Below are 17,827 nucleotides of genomic sequence, written 5' to 3'. Positions count from 1 at the left end.
ATTGTATAAATCTACATTTCATGTATTTCTCCAAAGAGCAATTTGACATTATATAGGAAACACTTATTCTGTAAAGGACGAAGCATGACCCACTGTTATTTCAGGGAACTTGTGGTTAATGAGAAGGAATATAGCTGAAAGAAAGTTAGCTTCAACTAACTGAAATATTGATTCATATATAAATAACTAATTGCAAGTGATGAACAAGTCCTTGGAGTGCCGTCTGTTTTCAAAGTGTATGCGTGTGTGTACACACACACACACACACACACTAAACCAAGAGGCCTGCAATCACTGGAATATGCGCACATTATAGGGTGCTGGTGGGGCTCATTCATACAACATATAAGATTCAACGCACTCGCTCATTCACTAAACACAGTTTAAAATGTAATAGTTTTTTATTCTTTTTAAACAGGCAAAAATAATGGGGTTTAGTTACAGTATATGATCATAGACTGTATAAGCTTGCCACAACCCCATTTTTTCTTAGGAGATTAATCCACTTACTTGGAATTCCTCTCTCCTGGGCTCTCTGCAAGCCAAGGTTAAATAGGGCCCTGGAATGAGGCACTTGCGACAGGGAGGGGTGCAACACCAGGATTAACTATTTAGTTAATGAGCGAGTGCGCTAGATCTTGTAAGAATATATTATGTGAGTACACGTATGTGTATGTGTGTGTGTGTGTGTGTGTGTGTGTATATATATGTCAGTCAAAGGGGCTAAAACCAGTTATATATATATATATATACACACACACACACACACACAAATACACATACGTGTACTCACATAATATATTCTTACAAGATCTAGCGCACTCGCTCATTGTGTATATATATATATACACACACACACACACACACACACAAAACATCATTTTGCAGTTTTACAGTCTGATCTCATTTTCAGCTGGTTTGTAGCAATCCAATAGATACAATAACAGTATATTTAATGTTCAGAAAATGCAATATTGCTACAAAAAAAAAAAATGATTTAAGAAGCAGCAACTAGAAACTTTTTCTGCATAAATTAAATTTGAATCCTGCGATACTTGTATTTTCTAAACACGATTTAAGAGCCAAATAAAAAGGTTTACTCTACTTTTAGCAGATTAAAAACAGGGGGGTTACGTGGAATCACATCCTTTATTTAAGAAGATCATTGTGTTTAAAAAAAAATATATATTAAAAATAAACAAATTAAGAAAAAGAATAAAAAGTTTTGTTTGCCAAACTTTGACCATTAAAACCGAATGCTGCACTAGCTTCTGAAGACATGATAGCGGTCACTCACTACTTGCACTTTAACGCCAGTCTACCTCCTTATGGCTAGCAGCTGCTACAATAACGCAGCCCATTATTAAAATATTTAGATGGAGTAGCCAACGCACTACAATACACCATCCCAGCTCAGAGATTCCCCACAGCCATAATTTTGCCTATCATGGGGCTGTCAAACACTGTCCTTGACCGCTGCAAAAAATGGGTGAGAATTAGTCAAGGAAAGGTTGAGGATTTTTTTCTATTCCAAAGGCTGGCTTGTTCCATAGTTTTGTGTTTCCTCAAAATCTAGCAGCTGATGCCTGCATCTAAGCTTAGTGTGCAAAATTTATATTTTCTTGAGTACAAAGGATTTATCCAGGGGGAAAAAAACCAAAACACACAAGTGGTGGATACAGAAAGGGAGGGGGGAAAAACATCTATACAATTGCATGAATTAAATAAATTACAGGTTGCAGAATGTATTTTTGACCTTACAGATAGCTGGCAAATGTGGCGTCTTCAGCACCGCAGAGCATTTAAATTTACATAAGAGCACTGATCTAGGAAATATCTTTCCATTTTATTACCATGTATCAAAAATAAGCAGATTTTTTTTTTTATAAAGAAAGGTTCTGATACAATCTCTAGTTTAACTGTACACTGCTACATTAAATTTACTAATCTGGAGAGACCAGCAGAATGCATGACTCCAAGCTGCAGCCTTTAAACATGGCTTGGCAGTCTGATAAAACCAAGCTTCCCAATAATGTACCACCAAATACATCAGCAAAGGATTGTAGGCCAGGGGGCCTCAGACGTACGGTTACAGAACCCGCTCTTGTTTTTTTCATCTGTGTCATGATAAATCCTCTCTCCCGCAGCCGTTCCATTTAGCATGTCTTTCTTGTTTGGCACTTTTGCCAAAAAGAACTTTCCTAGTCAATCTTTTCCACTTTACCAATAATCTTTTCTTCATAAATGGGTAAAATTGTATCATCATCTCGCACCTCCTCGAACACAACTCCGCAATCAAATTCATCACTAACTTTCTTAAAATAATACCTGTAACGCGAGAGAGACAAGGGGTCAGGCTTCATTAGCTTTATTTTTATTTAATACACTGTTTGCAGTCATTTAAAAAAATAAACTAAAAAAAATCAATTAGAATACTAAAGTAAATAGCAGCAATAATAGAATAGTGAAAATGTGAGATATATAGGACATTTGTGCCATGCCATAATAAAAGTTGCTGTAGTGCTTATGGTGCCATCCACAGTAATATTAGAAACTATTTTAGCATGGTTTACTTGCCAGGGCCCTGTCTGTTGCCTGCACCACATCCACTTCATCTGCTCTTCAACAGCAGAAGCTAAATTGCTCTACAGAACAAAGCAGGATCTTACAAAACTTAATTCACTGTCTCTCTCAGCAAACGAGTGCAGTGCTGCATTAACTGTGCTTTGTGCTACAGAGACATCCAGCTTCTCATTCGGAAGATTAGATGCAGCACAGGTACACAGGTAAATTGTCAGTCAAAGGGGCTAAAACCAGTTATTACCAAGTTATGGCGATAGCACACTATTAGCACCATAATCACAACAGCAGGCTACAGCAATAATGGGGCTTGGAGTGTTCTTCTAAATTTGGCTGGCAATCAAGAAATAAACATTTAACTAAAAGTAGTACTAATGACACTGAACTAGACTCACAACCCCAAAACCCTTACGTGTGTTCCTATGGGGGTAAGCAGTGCACACGGGGTATGCTTTGCCCATATGAATAAATGGGGAGTCAATGATTAGCTACTTCCTGCTTGAAGTGGATATTGGGGGTCTGTAGCAGCACAATAACTTACTACAACTGTCATAATATATCTGAATGTTACATTAATTTAAGTTACCTGTAATTCCCTTTCTTAGTCAGCAGCTCCTTGAATTGTCCCAGGGTCACTATGCGACCTTTAACCATTGTTCTGTAAGGTATTGGCTCACTACAGAAGTAATAGGCCACCACAATGTTGTCACAGGGCTGGGAAGCACCCGTTCCAGTCTTCTTCTGTGGCTTTAACCTAGAAGGGAGAAGGAAACACCAGTATGAACCGAGAGTAACTCACAAAGCCTACGTTTGTTGTTAAAATGAGTTTATTTTATTCATTTTGATATGTTTTGACCATAATATTAATACAACTTACTATATTACAATAAGTTAAAACAAAATTGTGATTCAGGCTCTCAAAACCACAGCAACCAGGTAAGTTGGTACCATATGCTTGGTGCCATAGCAAATAAACAGCACTGGCAGCAAAACGATCATAAGCTGAGACAGGAAACAGACACACACCAATATATCAGATGGTATTTTAACAAAATGTAATATGGTGTTGCTTTCTGAGCATTTATTTACTTACTGTGGCATGACACATATGCCAATACACAACATAGGACTGCATCTACATAAAAAAACGTTGTGAAGTTTAGCTGAGTTCTGTTAACTTGAAGCCATAATAAAAGTGGAATCATAATATGAAAAACTAGCTGGCTACAGACAAGTATCCAGCTAGTGCATAGATTAGCAGGGTTATTTACTTAAGTGAGAATTCAAAGTGTATCCAAACAGAAATTCAAATTTACAGTAATACTATAGACATCAAAAAACTTTAGCTTAATGAAGGTGTTTGGGTTTATAGATCATGCCCCTGCAGTCTCACTGCTCAACTGTCTGCCATTTTGAAGTTAAATCACTTCTGTTTATGCAGCCCTAGCCACATCTCCCCTGGCAGTGACTGACACAGCCTGCATAAAAACAAAATGGTTTAAATTTTAATCAGATGGTAATTTGCTTTAAAAGGTTTTCTCCCCACCACTCCGTAAATTGAGCTTTATTCACACACAGGAAGTTCCTGCAGGACCTAGAAGACAACAACGATACTAAATTCTAAATTAAAACCATAATGTGCAATAAAGGAAGTTTTAACATTAGATCTCAATTTAGAGGAAGTATTTGTGAAGGCTGTGTAGGTCACATGCAGGGAGGTGTGACTAGGGCTTGATAAAGAAAACGATTTAACTCCTGAATGGCAGAGAATTGAGTAGTGAAACTCCAGGCATGATCTATACACCAAAACTGCTTCATTAAATGATCACTATAGGGTCAAGAACACAAACATGTATTCCTGACTCTATACTGTTAAAACCACCATCTAGCTCCCCCTGGGCCCCTCATGCCTCCCTAAATATAGCAAAATCTTACTGTATTCAAGCCTAAAAGCTGTAACTCTTCATGCCGTTTGCCTCAGAAAAACAAGCAGTCTGCTGACATCATCAGAAGTGGTAGTCTGATCCAATCACAATGCTTCCCCATAGGATTGGCTGAGACTGACAAAGAGGCAGATCAGGGGCAGAGCCAGCACAATTCAAACACAGCCCTGGCCAATCAGCATCTCCTCATAGAGATGAATTGAATCAATGAATCCCTATGAGGAAAATTCAGTGTCTGCATGCAGAGGAAGGAGACACAATGTTTGGATGCATTTTAGGCAGCCATGACCCAGGAAGGATCTCTAACAGCTATCTGAGGAGTGGCCAGTGAAGTTATCACTAGGCTGTAATGTAAACACTGCATTTTCTCTGAAAAGACAGTGTTTTCAGCAAAATGCCTGAAGGTAATGATTCTATTCACCAGAACAAATTCAATAAGCTGTAGTTGTTCTGGTGACTATATTGTCCTTTTTAAGGTCAGAGTAGCTATAATAGAAATAGAAAGCAAACCTGACCAAGAAAATGTTCCAGTTTGGCTAAATTCACCTTAAACTGACACAATAGTCTATAGCCTGTCCCTGCAGATTTTTTTGCTGAAAACAGAGACTCCGAGATAAGGCTGTTTACATTACATCCTAGGAACTCCTCCACTGGCCAGTCCTCAGACAGCCACCAGAGATGCTTCCTGGGTCAGTGCTTCAGTGTGCAGCAAGGACGTTCAGCATGTCGACACACTGCATGGAGACGCTGAACTTTCCCCATAGAGATGCATTGATTCAAATAATCTCTGAGACGCTGATCGGCCAGGGTGACTTGACACCTCCTTGGATGAGATCATCAGAATTGGAAATCTCAGCCAATACAACGCTTTCCTATGGGAAAGCATTGTGGTTTGCGATGATCATCAATTCTTATGATCTCATCCAAGGAGGCAGATTGGGGACAGAGCCAGCGCAAAATAATGTGAGTTTTTACTGTATTTAAGGGGAGCTAAAGAGTATTTTAAGCACTAGAGGCAGACTAGATGGGCCAAATGGTTCTTATCTGCCGTCACATTTTATATTTCTATAGGGTCAGGAATTCACTATTGTTTTCCTGACCCTAAGAGTTCCTTTAAATTTAAAATTCACTTTGACTTCAGCTTAAAGTCTCACTTTAGTGAATAACCCTGTTAAACACACTTACCTGAAGGTAGCTTCCTCCAGATAAAGCACAGTGTCCGGCCGTGGACAGTTCCACAATCCTAGAACAACTGTAATAAGCATCAGACAGTTCCTTGCGTGTGGGTGAACACTAGGAATTGTGGGTTGGCGCTTAATCAATTAAAGATGGGAAGGCCTCACTTTGCCAAATAAAGCAAAATATGGTGAACTTTACATAACCAAAGTGAAACCAAGTCACACTCAGCATTACAGGTGCATTTTAAGCAATCCATGTCTCGTGAGTAAAAAGAAAAACAGACAACAGAAAATCTCAGTTTGTGTCTATGTGAAAGTGGACTGAGTTGATATTACTCTTTACCTGTACTCCTGTGCAGTCATTGTTTAACTGTCATTTTCCAAGCATTAGTTTTGTCTTTGATAAGATAAACTATAGCCAGTTGGCGTAAAGAGTACTATGGAACACAGCACACTAATTACACATGCGCATATTTGGCTAATTACGTCATGGCCAATACAACAATAACTCAATTTGAAAAGGCAAAGTCAGGGCATTTCATACAAATGATTTATTTTTTACAACCCAGTACTCAAACTGTGCCAGCAAACACTATTTGCCCACTTCTGTAAGTATCCATGCCTCCCGTATGGAGTTTATGTTTGAGTAAGGAATCCAGCAAAAAAGATTTTGCCTTTTTATGTGTATATGAAATAACCGGTCCGTGCTTCTAAGAAAGTAGTTGTGAGGTCATAAGTTTGTTATATATCAGAGAAAAAGAGATAAACATAAGAGAACATGTAATAAACTACTTCTGTATGGAGAGTGTGTAGACCGCACAGAATAAAAACATATTACACACACACACTTGTTTCACACCACCCACACTTCACAAACATGCACAGATGTAGCTACATATGGATCAAAATAAAACGAGAAAACAAAACAAACAAAAAGTTTTGCAGGTCAAAATAACTTGCAATTTCAAGAGAAAACTCACATCTAAGATCCAGCTTTAACAAGGCTAAAAACAAGACAAAACACAAGGAGTAACTGCTACTAGGGTGCAACATCTAAAGACAAGCGGAGACATGAAAGAAGAGTGGCACATACTCTGTGAGGTCCATGTCGGAGACCGCTGGTACCACATTCAGCATGGGAATATAAGCTGGCCTGACAGAAGTACGGCCTCGCTGGATAACTTCTTGGACATACCTGCAGAACAACCTTACATATTAGAAAAGGTTCTGCACTCCTAACTTCCTGCCCAGGTGCAGCCATTTACATTAACACTTCAAAATACACATTGTCTATTGGCTTCACTTGTCACTGGGTTCTAATGATTGGAACGGTCCACTTCATGACTTTCTATTTACGCCAATAACAGTTACAGATGAAGATCAACCTTGACATTGTCCTCTAGGTATAAAGGGGTGGGCTGTTTATCACTTCTTGTGTTTTAAGGAAGCAAAGCTTCAACCAGTGTTTATACTTCAGGAAACATCACTAAATGATGTACGTGTTACCATGTTATCTTTGAGTTCATGTGAAAAACAATCTACTGCACACTTCTGGATAAATCCAAAACGAAAAGCTTATAAATCCACATTTTTAGTTAGTTAATGAAATGGGAAAAGACCCAAAGAGCATACAAATGTGTCAAAACTAGTGGGGAGTTTAAACAATCCCAATGTACAAAAAGACACATATCTAAACTGCAAATTGATCTTTTCAATGATGAGTGTTAAAGGGACACGGCAAACCCCACAAATTAATATTGATTATTGCTGTGTCTGTGATCCAAGGTTTGTACCACAGCATTTAAAGTCCACCACGATTTCGTAATACCATTACGGCTGAGGCAATCGGGCGTAGTAAAATCAATCTATAGCTCAGCGAGACCCAAGATGGAAACCAAGGTCTTTTGTTGAGTATTTCTTTGACAATTTTTTTTTTTTATTAAAACCCCCATTTCTGCTTAATTTAACATTACTCTTTCAGATTATTAAAGCCTACTTATATCTGTCCCCATACACACTGTATTAAATGTATCTGCATTGCAGGGTTATAAAATAGAACTCTGTACAGCCAGTTCACAGATTGGACTCTAAATACAATGCCAAGGAGGAGATGCATTTACCAGTACATTTTTACATGAGAAAAGGCACTGAACCTTTTTACACAATGTGAAATTGGCCAGTTAAGTTTGCAGTGAATCAGTTACCATCTTAGCAAAACATGCCCCATCCCAAACATACACATCTATGGGTGTGGAACATATTTGGTTGTTTTACAATAGTGTTCTGTTTTTGTCAACTTCTGTCCTTCAGCTTTTTAGGTACAGGATAAAATGAAAGAATCCATTATTTATTTAAATAATATCCTGTGCACACTGGTAGTGTCTATAACACATTTTCTTGTGCTTCTACCCTAAATGCTATGTATTGGATCCTATTTAAGAGCGGATAGAAAAATAAATGAAAAATCCAGACGCAGATAACCGTTGTACTTGAATGGTCATACAGAGCCACAGAAAGAGTAAGCACAGAAAGAAAGAAAAAAATATTTGGTAATACTTTTCAAGCATTTAAAAAAAAAAAAAATAATAATAATAATAATAATAATTATGTATGTACATAAATACACACACATTTACATACATTACAGGAATGGGAGATCCAACTAGGTGCTCATCACAACCAGACACAGAATTGTCACATACCTTTGTTTCGGTGGTATCTTTCCAGTCCTTTTCTCCTCTTCCTCAAGCCTTCGGCGTGCTTCTTCCAGTTGCGTCAGTGGATTAGGTGCAGGATTGGGAGGCATGGTAGGGTCTTGGATGAAGGGATGAGAGGGCTGTACGACATTGCGGAGCTGAGCGCTAACCCGCTGGTGTACTGTACCGGGACGCTCAATAGAAATTGGTCTAGGCACATCATGAGACTGTGGCTTCTTGGCACCAGAAGAGCTGTGGTTAGACAAACACAGATTAAGCTCAGGGTAAGCTGAAATCCTAGGATCACATAGTTAAAGCTTATGGCTACAGAGGATTCCTTTAATGCTGCAATAAAAGACACCGAGGTAAATCAAGAGATATGCCTGCCTACCTGTGAACTGTTTTCTTGTGTCGGCTAATCTCCTTCTCGCCCTCCATGATCCATTGCAGAATTTTCTGGTGTCTCTCTGCATCCTCTGGCACAGCTGGCATGTCATGGTTTGCACTCTCCATCCTGCCTGAATCTGCTTTCTTTGCATTCCTTTTGGCAAGCATACTTACTTTACCACTGGAAGACAAAGGACTAATCAGAACCAACACATTTACAAATTAATTTTCTTAGTTTACAATTCATTATTGAGTGTGTAAGAGAGAGAGGGAGAGATCGATAGATGTATCTATATTCTGCAACTAGTATGGACTGGGCCATCTTGAAATGGAATAACTTTTCAAATATAAAGTGAAATATAAAACTATTAAAAAAAAATATATATATATATGTTTGGACACTTTAGATCAAGGTCTTTAATTTAGCCCCCCACCTCCCCCCCCCCCCTCCCCAAACAAAAAAAAAAATCAAAGAAACTAAAGGTATGCTAGAATTAATAAAAACACCTATTGGGAAAGTGGAATGGGTGCTCGCAGAACCCTTAACAGGATATTAGTTTTCTGCAGAGGCACTGAGGAAACAGGATATGTAAAAAAAGGACCACTAATCTTGTAGGCAACATTTTCCTTGAAAGAATCTGGTTAAATCCTTCTGACATTTTATAGTTCCCCAGAGTTCTTGCATAGATGAAAGCTGGATGTTTATTAATAGTGCAGAAATCATTGATATTGATATAAGCTGTAGTTTGTTAGAGAGATTCACAGTGTGAAATATATTTGCTGTATGCAAAAGAGGAAAAATGAGAAAATGAATGTTAACATACCTGTAGCCCAAAGAATCCATTGGATTGGGGGCCAAACCCATACTGTCTGCATAATTGCGTGATTTGGTTGCATAGTTTTGAGAGTCCACGTTCCATGCCAGGTTGCCTTGAACTCTTTGTGTGGCTTCAACTTCCATTGGGTCTTTAGGTTTCACCCCGCTGTGTGGATTGCCATGCGGATGAACATGGTGATAGACATACTTGTGAGGAAAGTTTGCAGTTTCTAATTTTGAGCCACACTTGGCCAAATGCTTGCTGTGACCGGTTTGCATTGTTCCCGTTGACCCAGGAAGGGCTTTGCTCAAGTGGCCACCATCTGGTGAGCGTGGCTTTGGGGAATGGCGACCAGGTCCTGGAGATTGGCAACCAGGAGTTTTCATGACGCGTTGCACGTGTTCGTCAAGGATAGATTCAGGATTTTCCTCATGAGCGTCTCGGACTTGCATTCCAACACAACCCATTTCAGAATAGCGAGAATTGAAATAATGCAATGGCTGGCTTGAAGGCAACTTGTGGCTGACCACCGAAGGTCCTGAAGAGACATCTGCATCATCCCCTTCTTCTTCCTTATAGGTATATAGTAAAAGTACACTTTAGCCATGGAATGATCACATGGAAGACTTTAAAGAACACATAATATACAGCAATAACTTAACTGAGGTAATTTAACATGCACCCATATATAAAAATGGCAGTGAACACAATATATACAAAGACAAAAATATAATTCACAGGTATTTGAGAAGAACTTTTAAAACCAAGCAGAGGGATCTGTGAAATATCCTGCATTCTCACAGGAATTTATGTTGTGTAATAGATGGAAAAATATTATAAATTACAGGATAAGCAGTAAGCATAGCGTAAGCCTCCCTGAAAACTTGCAATTGTAAATTCTTTTAAACAATGAATAGCGTTTGATTTTCAGAATGTTAAAAAAAAAAAGGCAGTGACCACTATGCAGAATGGGAGTCAAGAGGTAAAACCTCTAAAAGCAAATTAACAGAACATATGGCAGAAAATGATCGTAACAGTATTTTTCTCCCCAAAAGGAACCACAATGGTGTTCATTGGTGTCCTTTGGATTATATGTATTTTTGTAGAACTCGTGTATGCACCCCCAAGCACTCAAACATTTCACCACTATGAGTCCAAAAAGGGGGGGGGGGGGGAATCTAAAAAAGCGGCACTATCCAGTTCCATGATGAATAAATGACTGAAGACTTACAGCTCGAACGCGTTTGAGTCTCTCTTCTAATTTCTGCTCAGCTTCCCGGTCTCTCAGGACTTCCTCCAAGCGGCTTATTAGCTGAGCAGCAAATTTCTCAGGATCGACGTGGATATCCTTTGGCATGTGATGTGTACGCTGTAGAATAATTAAAAGGGAGATGCTAAAATTAGCTGCTAGAAGTCAAAATCCAACAATAAAAAAACCTATTCGTTAAATACGGTTGTGTAATTAGGATTCAGAAAATAAGGTCATGTGATCAGGCAGCACTGCCATTTTCGGAATTTATCCAGCAGACTCATCAGGATGCCAAGTATAGAAGGGAAAGGTGCAAATATGTTCTTGCAGCAGACACTCTTGCCTTTTACACATTATTTTCCAACTAGAACTCTCCTTTAAATCATATTTAAAAATGAAAAAAGGCAAAAAAGTGGACCCCCCTTCTATTGGAGTACAGCTTCCTTTATTTGGGGTGTTACTGTATTTTAACTGTTAAAATGGCTTGTCCTTTGTGACTTACAGGAATGTGAGGTAGTGGCACATGTCCATTTGCTTTGGCACTTTCTTGCATCTCCCTGCGATGATGCTTTCGGAGTCTATAAGGGGGGATCCCATCACTGAAAGAAAAACAAATTGATTTAGAGAAGAAATTACAAACAACTGAAGCTACTGGTAAATCCAAAAGAAGCAGACACTGCAAACAAAAGCTGCAGCAATTCCCTGGAAATAAAATGTGGAGAAAATATAGCCCCCAGCTGTAAGATATCTACAACTTTCACAATGCTTTGTGTGCCAGGTCGGCAAAATATCAGGAGAGGTAATACTTCAACAGCTTGAGGATACATTTTGCCCAAGCCTCCATTACAACCTCTATTGAAAAATGTAGGATTGTTCAATGGTCATGGGTATACAATCTATGCAAAATATAAATATATACATAGATAGATTATATATATATATATATATATACACACATACATACATACACACACACTGCATAGTTTAGCCTAATTGTAAGGGCTACACAAATAAAGATTGATAATTCATATTAAAAAATTTAATTAAAAAAAACGATAGTGTCTGAGATTGCTCTCCTGGTTTCCCAAAATAATAATAATGGTGGAAACTCTGCAAAGGCATGCTTGATGTCATGTGTGTGCTATTTGCAATGTGTTTTCATAGCACTACATGTAAAGCTGATCGTGTTCAATAGCTGTACGTGCTACCACCGACTTCCAAATGTGTGGATTATGAAACATGCATGAACAGAGGCCATGGATTCCTACAATATAACGCAGCACACGGGCAAACTGTATTATTAATCATATCCTTTAATGTCTGTCCCACTGCCGAAAGCAGCCCAGCATGCATACAGAGCAAGTTATTTTATTATTCAATTTAAAACACAAAGCATTAAAGCTGTCAAGGTTCCAACAGTATTTACAAAACATTTGCAGTTTAATAAAGTGTGCTAAAAACAAAGTATGAAGCTGTTGATTAATACATGAAGCACTGCACTTACACACTGCTGTCTGTTAATGACATAGTGTCTGCATCGCTTGACATGCTCTGCTGCTCGCTGTCATTGGCACTAGTGGCAGGTGCCACGGCATACCCAGTATTGACATAGTAAGGGTTCACTGGCTCTCTCCACGTCCCAGGCCTATGAAGAAAAAATAAATAAACAGGATGTTAGAGGTGATATGAGAATAAAACATACTAAGCTAAAAGGCGGCCAGGACTGTAATCATGGAGAGCTGTCTCGAATCATTCCATGTACTTAACCCCTTAAGGACACATGACGGATCTATTCCGTCATGATTCCTTTTTATTTCAGAAGTTGTGTCCTTAAGGGGTTAACAGTATGGTCCACCAGCTTCCGTTCATTAAATTGATTAAAAAGATAAGTTAAAGGGGCAGTTACCATACTGGCTTTAAATTCAGATAAAGTCAAGTAAAAAATAGCTCCTAAGGATACAAATTGTAAAATTGCTGGAAAAAGTAAGCAGCCAAACCATCATGGATATAGTGCATGCAAAGAAACAGTTTAAAAAGACAATACATGAACATTTTATATTTTTACAAATTGCTCAATTAAACCAATACTGTCACTGCACCATATGAGATTTACTCCATATTGCAAATACTTACCTTCTACATTCCCCATGAAATGTTACAACAACCTTTGTCTGGCAGCTTAGACAATATAGTTATTTGAAAAACATATTCTAATAATTGGACCAGACCAGTGCAAAACTGATCACAAGTAATAAGGCCACCAGACAAGTGACTTATGTTGCATAAGATGGCAAGTTTGCATTTCAAAGTCATTTGAAGAAGAAAAATAAAATGGCATAGCATTAAATCTGAACAGGCTGTCCAAGGTCTTAGTTTGTCCATCAATAATGATTAGCTTTCACTTTGCAAACTAAATTCAGACATTACATTTCTGTCGAGAATAACAAGAAGCCATTACATTACTAATACAAAAACTTAATTATAAGGATTAATGTCCTAGTAAGCTTGGCTTGTTTTACATGGAATTTCAAGGTCGGGCACCCATAAATTACTTACTGGCATTATTCGGCAAATTAAGATCACTGCGGAGGGCTCTGTTGGCACTACAAGGCACACAAAAAAAACATTTAAGGGTCGTATGTAAGCTGGGCTACCGTCTAATGGGCCACATTACTGCTGATCCTTGCCAAATCCGAGCCGAAAACCAAACCGGGAAGCGCTGACTAAGATAAGCGAGACCTGGTGACAAGCCTGATACCCGTTCTAAGATCCTCGGAGACCGGGAGGCTATGCTGGCGAGACGCGGCCTAGAGGTGAGGGGACTGGGGGGAGGCGGCCGCTCTCCCCGGCCCTGCATCGGAAGGGCAGCTGTCCAATCACCCTGTTCCCCCATCCCCGGACCGGTGGGGGTTATCCCGGTCAAAGCTTGATAGAACAACTACCTGCTAAAATCCCAAACAGGGAGCTCCATCGACGGCGGGAAGAGGCGAACTCCGGCAAAATGGCCGCCGTCACACACGCCCGACCTATGGAGGGGACTGACCTCCTTGCCAAACTAGATGCGCTATTTGCTAAATTCTGGGAGAAGATGGCATTCAGGGAGCAGCAAGCCCAGGCACACAAATCTAATATCCGCACTCTCACAGCGGAGCTAACAGGCATCCAACAAGAGCGCACACCCCCCCTGGCAACCAAGGCCCAAAAATGGCACAGAAGGAGACGACCTGCCAGAGGAGAACACACACGCACTAGGAAGCGGCCTGGGCAGCCTCCTAAAAGCCGACACTCACCCCGACAATCCTGAAGCGACGAAAGCCGCGGAGACTACCTCACCGGCTGAATAGGCTTGCAGCGGACAGACATCTCGCCCATCACACCAGTGCAGACACGAGCCCTCAAAAGCAGACTTACCTAAAGCATCTCGTCCAGCTACAACCCGCTACACGAATCCTTACAACATCGCTGAAAACAAAGAGACCTGCTGAATATCGCCAGCTAAGCCATACCTGGCAATACAGAGCACGAGCACTGAGAAGTCCCAGAGACCATGGTCCGGTAACTGGACTATGCCGCTATACAGCCAGAGCAGGGTGGGAGCACACAGGCACTTGGGGCTGGTGGCTTCCTTCCATACAAAAAGGTGGACTAGTGGGTTCCAGTCTTAGCGGCTTGCCATTAACAGGCATAGGGTGAGCAGCCCCATACGAAGGCCACAGATCCCTTAATATACAGCTTGTTTTCACTGACAACTTGCCTTACACCTGTTCCAAGCCTTGATAAGACAGTGGTATAACAATGACCTAATTCTTTTGTTTGTATGCCAGTTAAGTTAATGCTATCTTTTTCATGCACATAGATATCTCATGGCAAGCATAATATACTACCAGTGTGAGCCTGATCAGTTAACAATATGATGTTTAGCCGCCAACTCTGACAATGTTAATGTCTGCCTACCCAATATGCCTTGATAACACTGTCTCACCAGATAATCTCTCTCCTGATGCCCATAGCAATTTGTAACGTGCCCCCTGTACCTAACCGCAGAGTTTAGGCTACCGTATTCTTATCATTTAAAGGAACTCTACGTTAACATTTTGTGTTACTCATCATTATTTTATACATAACGGGACTTTTCGCAACTAAATGGTTAAAGCTTGTTTAAACATTAATATAAAAATGTGCCTGTTCCTCAAATGTCACTTCCAGTTTTAAATGTATAGTATTGAAGCTTGTTTACGATGCTGTGACATATAGAACGCTTATATGTAATTTTCATTAATGCACAACCAAAATAAATTAAAAAAAAAAAAAAAAAACATTTAAAATATAAAAACATCGGAATTTAAAGAGGCGTTTTAGAGAAGATTACTCATTATTTAAAGTGTATTTTGGAATAACTGAATAAGCAGTATAGCCTGTGTTAAAGTTTATTAAAAATATACTATGTTTGGAGCTAGACCATATGTATTACCAGTCCACTTATCCCCAACATGCTATGTGGTTCAAAACGTTCCAGTGGACAGTTTGTTGTTTGGCAGATGCCACAGACAAGCCTATGTCGTGGTGGCCTTTACATTAATCCACCTCAGAACATAATAGCTGCATATTACTGAAATACCATTATTACACAAACACTATTTTTTAGCTCCACTAGGTGGCACTGTAACAGTACAATTATGCTTACTGCTCTATGAAATGATACACATACCCCTTTGCTAAATCACAAGAAGTGATCTGTTATTTGTTTCAGGTTGCTAATATATGTATGGGGGATACATATACACACACACACCCACACGGTATATTAGCAACCTGACACACTATCCCTACCTGTTATCTTAATTCAGTTGTTATTTGAATCAGGAACTAGCTTGACTGCAGATGGTAAAGCATGGAGTACTAAAACCATGTGAGTCCAGATTACAGTAAAAATTACTGTCCCTTAAACGCATACAAAAATAATAGCCTGTGTCAAATACCAATCCAATCTTCAAAATAACTTTCTAGGACTTCTAGTTACAAATTCCATATATTCAACAAACGTATTTGAGAGGCCTGAAAAATAAAATGTAAAAATCAACACTGCTCTATCCTTGACTGACACAGATTGTGGTATAAACTGCTAAATCATTTATACATTTAAAAGAAAACAAAGCATCGTACAAAAAGTTAACATAAGTTATTGGTGGTTTTAAAAAGTGTAATTTTCATAGAAGTCATGGCTTCCTGGTAAAGTGACACTAAAGCATTAGGAATACAAACCTGAATTCCTAAGACTTTAGTGTCCCTGTCCCTAGTCAGATCGGGTATTCTTACCCATTTCTTGTGCCAATGCTCCCTCTGTGAGGCTTACATCTCCACCATCCTTTCTGTCCAATCCCATGCTCCTTAAATAGGAGCATTCGGGACTTGATGCGCATGCACCGAATCACATGACCGGGTTTTGTTTAGTCAGTGCAGTGGAAACTCATACGGCTGCCAGTGAGACAATCACTTGTGGTGCATCTAACTCTCTACCAGGTTAACATTGCAGGTGACATAGCTCAGTTGGTAAAAGCCTTGACTACAGAGCGTGTTCAAACTGCAAGGTCACAGGTTTAAATCCCAGGCTGAGTCTTTCATCCTTTCCAAGGTTGATAAAAGAGTACCATGGGTAATAATAACCTCTATTATTCAGATTTGGTTATTTCCCAGATTTGAGTCCAGATGTGAGAAATGCGCTATATGAATACTAGTTCTTACATTGCAGGGTTAAAACTAAAGGACCACTGCACCCAGACCACTTCACTGAGAAGAAGTGGTACTAAAATCAACACTATGCAATGCCTACTGTGCAAATTGCCATGAGCTCTAAATTTTTACTAGCCATTGGCAAGTGAAAATTCCGCCCCAGTGAGTAGAAATTCCGCCCTGAGTGTGCTATAGACTCTGCAGGCTTACAGCGGTGATTACGTTTTATGCCTTTCTAATAGCGCAAGACTTGAAATTAAGAGCCCCTGATAAAAAGAATTGACATTTTAAAAAGATTTATTCAACACTTAACTGCAGATCAACATGCTGCAAAGTCATTTCATAAAGAAATAATTTTATTCTAAAGAAAGGGTGAGGAGAATACAAAGGCAGTTTTTGTATTTTTCAAATTACTTTCTTCCTGAATTGTAGAAGAAAAAGAAAAAAAAAGACCAACAAGCAGAGCTGCTTTGTCAAACTGTTTCCCTGATAACGGTAATAAAGAACACTGCGAAAATACTCTACTATAAAAAGACTGATTTTTTCCTACCCTGGGGAGGGGAGGGTGAAAGAGTATGCTTTATAAAGACTATAAAGCAGTAAATCATGAACAAAATGCCACTACAAAGTGAGAGACAAAGCAAAGTGATAAAAACAGTTCAAAGCAATGTAGTTTGTGGAATAAGATCAAACAGGACATAAATGACACCGGATGATAAGGTAAAGCAGTTGGTTTTCCCCCTGCTGAGAACTGCAATGAAACAGATAAATGCTTAGCACTTATACAAGGGACAGCAAATAAACATTAATGTCTGAAGGTGCCAGTTACCCTAAATAACCTTTGGAAAGTGCAAGGACTGACATGCATATACTACGCTGCCATTCCCAGCATTTTGGAGCCACAAGAAGTATCAAACCCACAACGGAAAAATATATCCCATATAGAATGTAAGATTTGAGCAGGAAACTCAAACCCCTCTGTTACTTTGCATCCAACTCATCTTGCTGCAAGTACCTGTCTGTAAGGCCACCTATTGTACAGCTCTACGGAATTTGTTGGCGCTTTCTAAATAATTCTAATTAGGCACCTGCTTAGAGGGGCTTGGCTGTCCTGTGTGGGGTATATAAAAAGCATAGGTATAGGTAGTTTGGCTGATCACTAATTTCCTAATGAATAAAATGTTATACTGTATAATCCTGTCCTCTCTGTATAAACAATTCAGTCAAAATACAGTTCAGCCAATGC

The 17,827-nt window shown here is 39.3% G+C and overlaps 1 protein-coding gene across 2 annotated transcripts in view; it reads right to left on the bottom strand.

Annotated features, from left to right (window-relative positions):
* Positions 1 to 1,456: 1,456 nt before the first annotated feature.
* AXIN1 (axin 1) overlaps positions 1,457 to 17,827 on the bottom strand; it is a 36,202-nt gene continuing 19,831 nt past the window's right edge. Inside the window, exons 3-11 of one of the 2 annotated variants that reach the window (XM_063430687.1) lie at positions 12,356 to 12,496; positions 11,354 to 11,450; positions 10,834 to 10,971; positions 9,609 to 10,174; positions 8,789 to 8,965; positions 8,404 to 8,649; positions 6,795 to 6,896; positions 3,167 to 3,334; positions 1,457 to 2,328 (exon numbers count right to left, since the gene is read on the bottom strand). In XM_063430687.1, the coding sequence (XP_063286757.1) occupies positions 2,202 to 2,328; positions 3,167 to 3,334; positions 6,795 to 6,896; positions 8,404 to 8,649; positions 8,789 to 8,965; positions 9,609 to 10,174; positions 10,834 to 10,971; positions 11,354 to 11,450; positions 12,356 to 12,496 (1,762 nt within the window). In that variant the 3' untranslated portion in view covers positions 1,457 to 2,201. The remainder of the gene's footprint in view (positions 2,329 to 3,166; positions 3,335 to 6,794; positions 6,897 to 8,403; positions 8,650 to 8,788; positions 8,966 to 9,608; positions 10,175 to 10,833; positions 10,972 to 11,353; positions 11,451 to 12,355; positions 12,497 to 17,827) is intronic. The other variant, XM_063430688.1, reaches the window with a different exon arrangement.

The sequence above is a fragment of the Pelobates fuscus genome, chromosome 8, assembly GCF_036172605.1.
Source record: "Pelobates fuscus isolate aPelFus1 chromosome 8, aPelFus1.pri, whole genome shotgun sequence".
NCBI classification, from domain to species: domain Eukaryota; kingdom Metazoa; phylum Chordata; class Amphibia; order Anura; family Pelobatidae; genus Pelobates; species Pelobates fuscus.
This window is presented reverse-complemented; position numbering and strand designations above follow the sequence as displayed.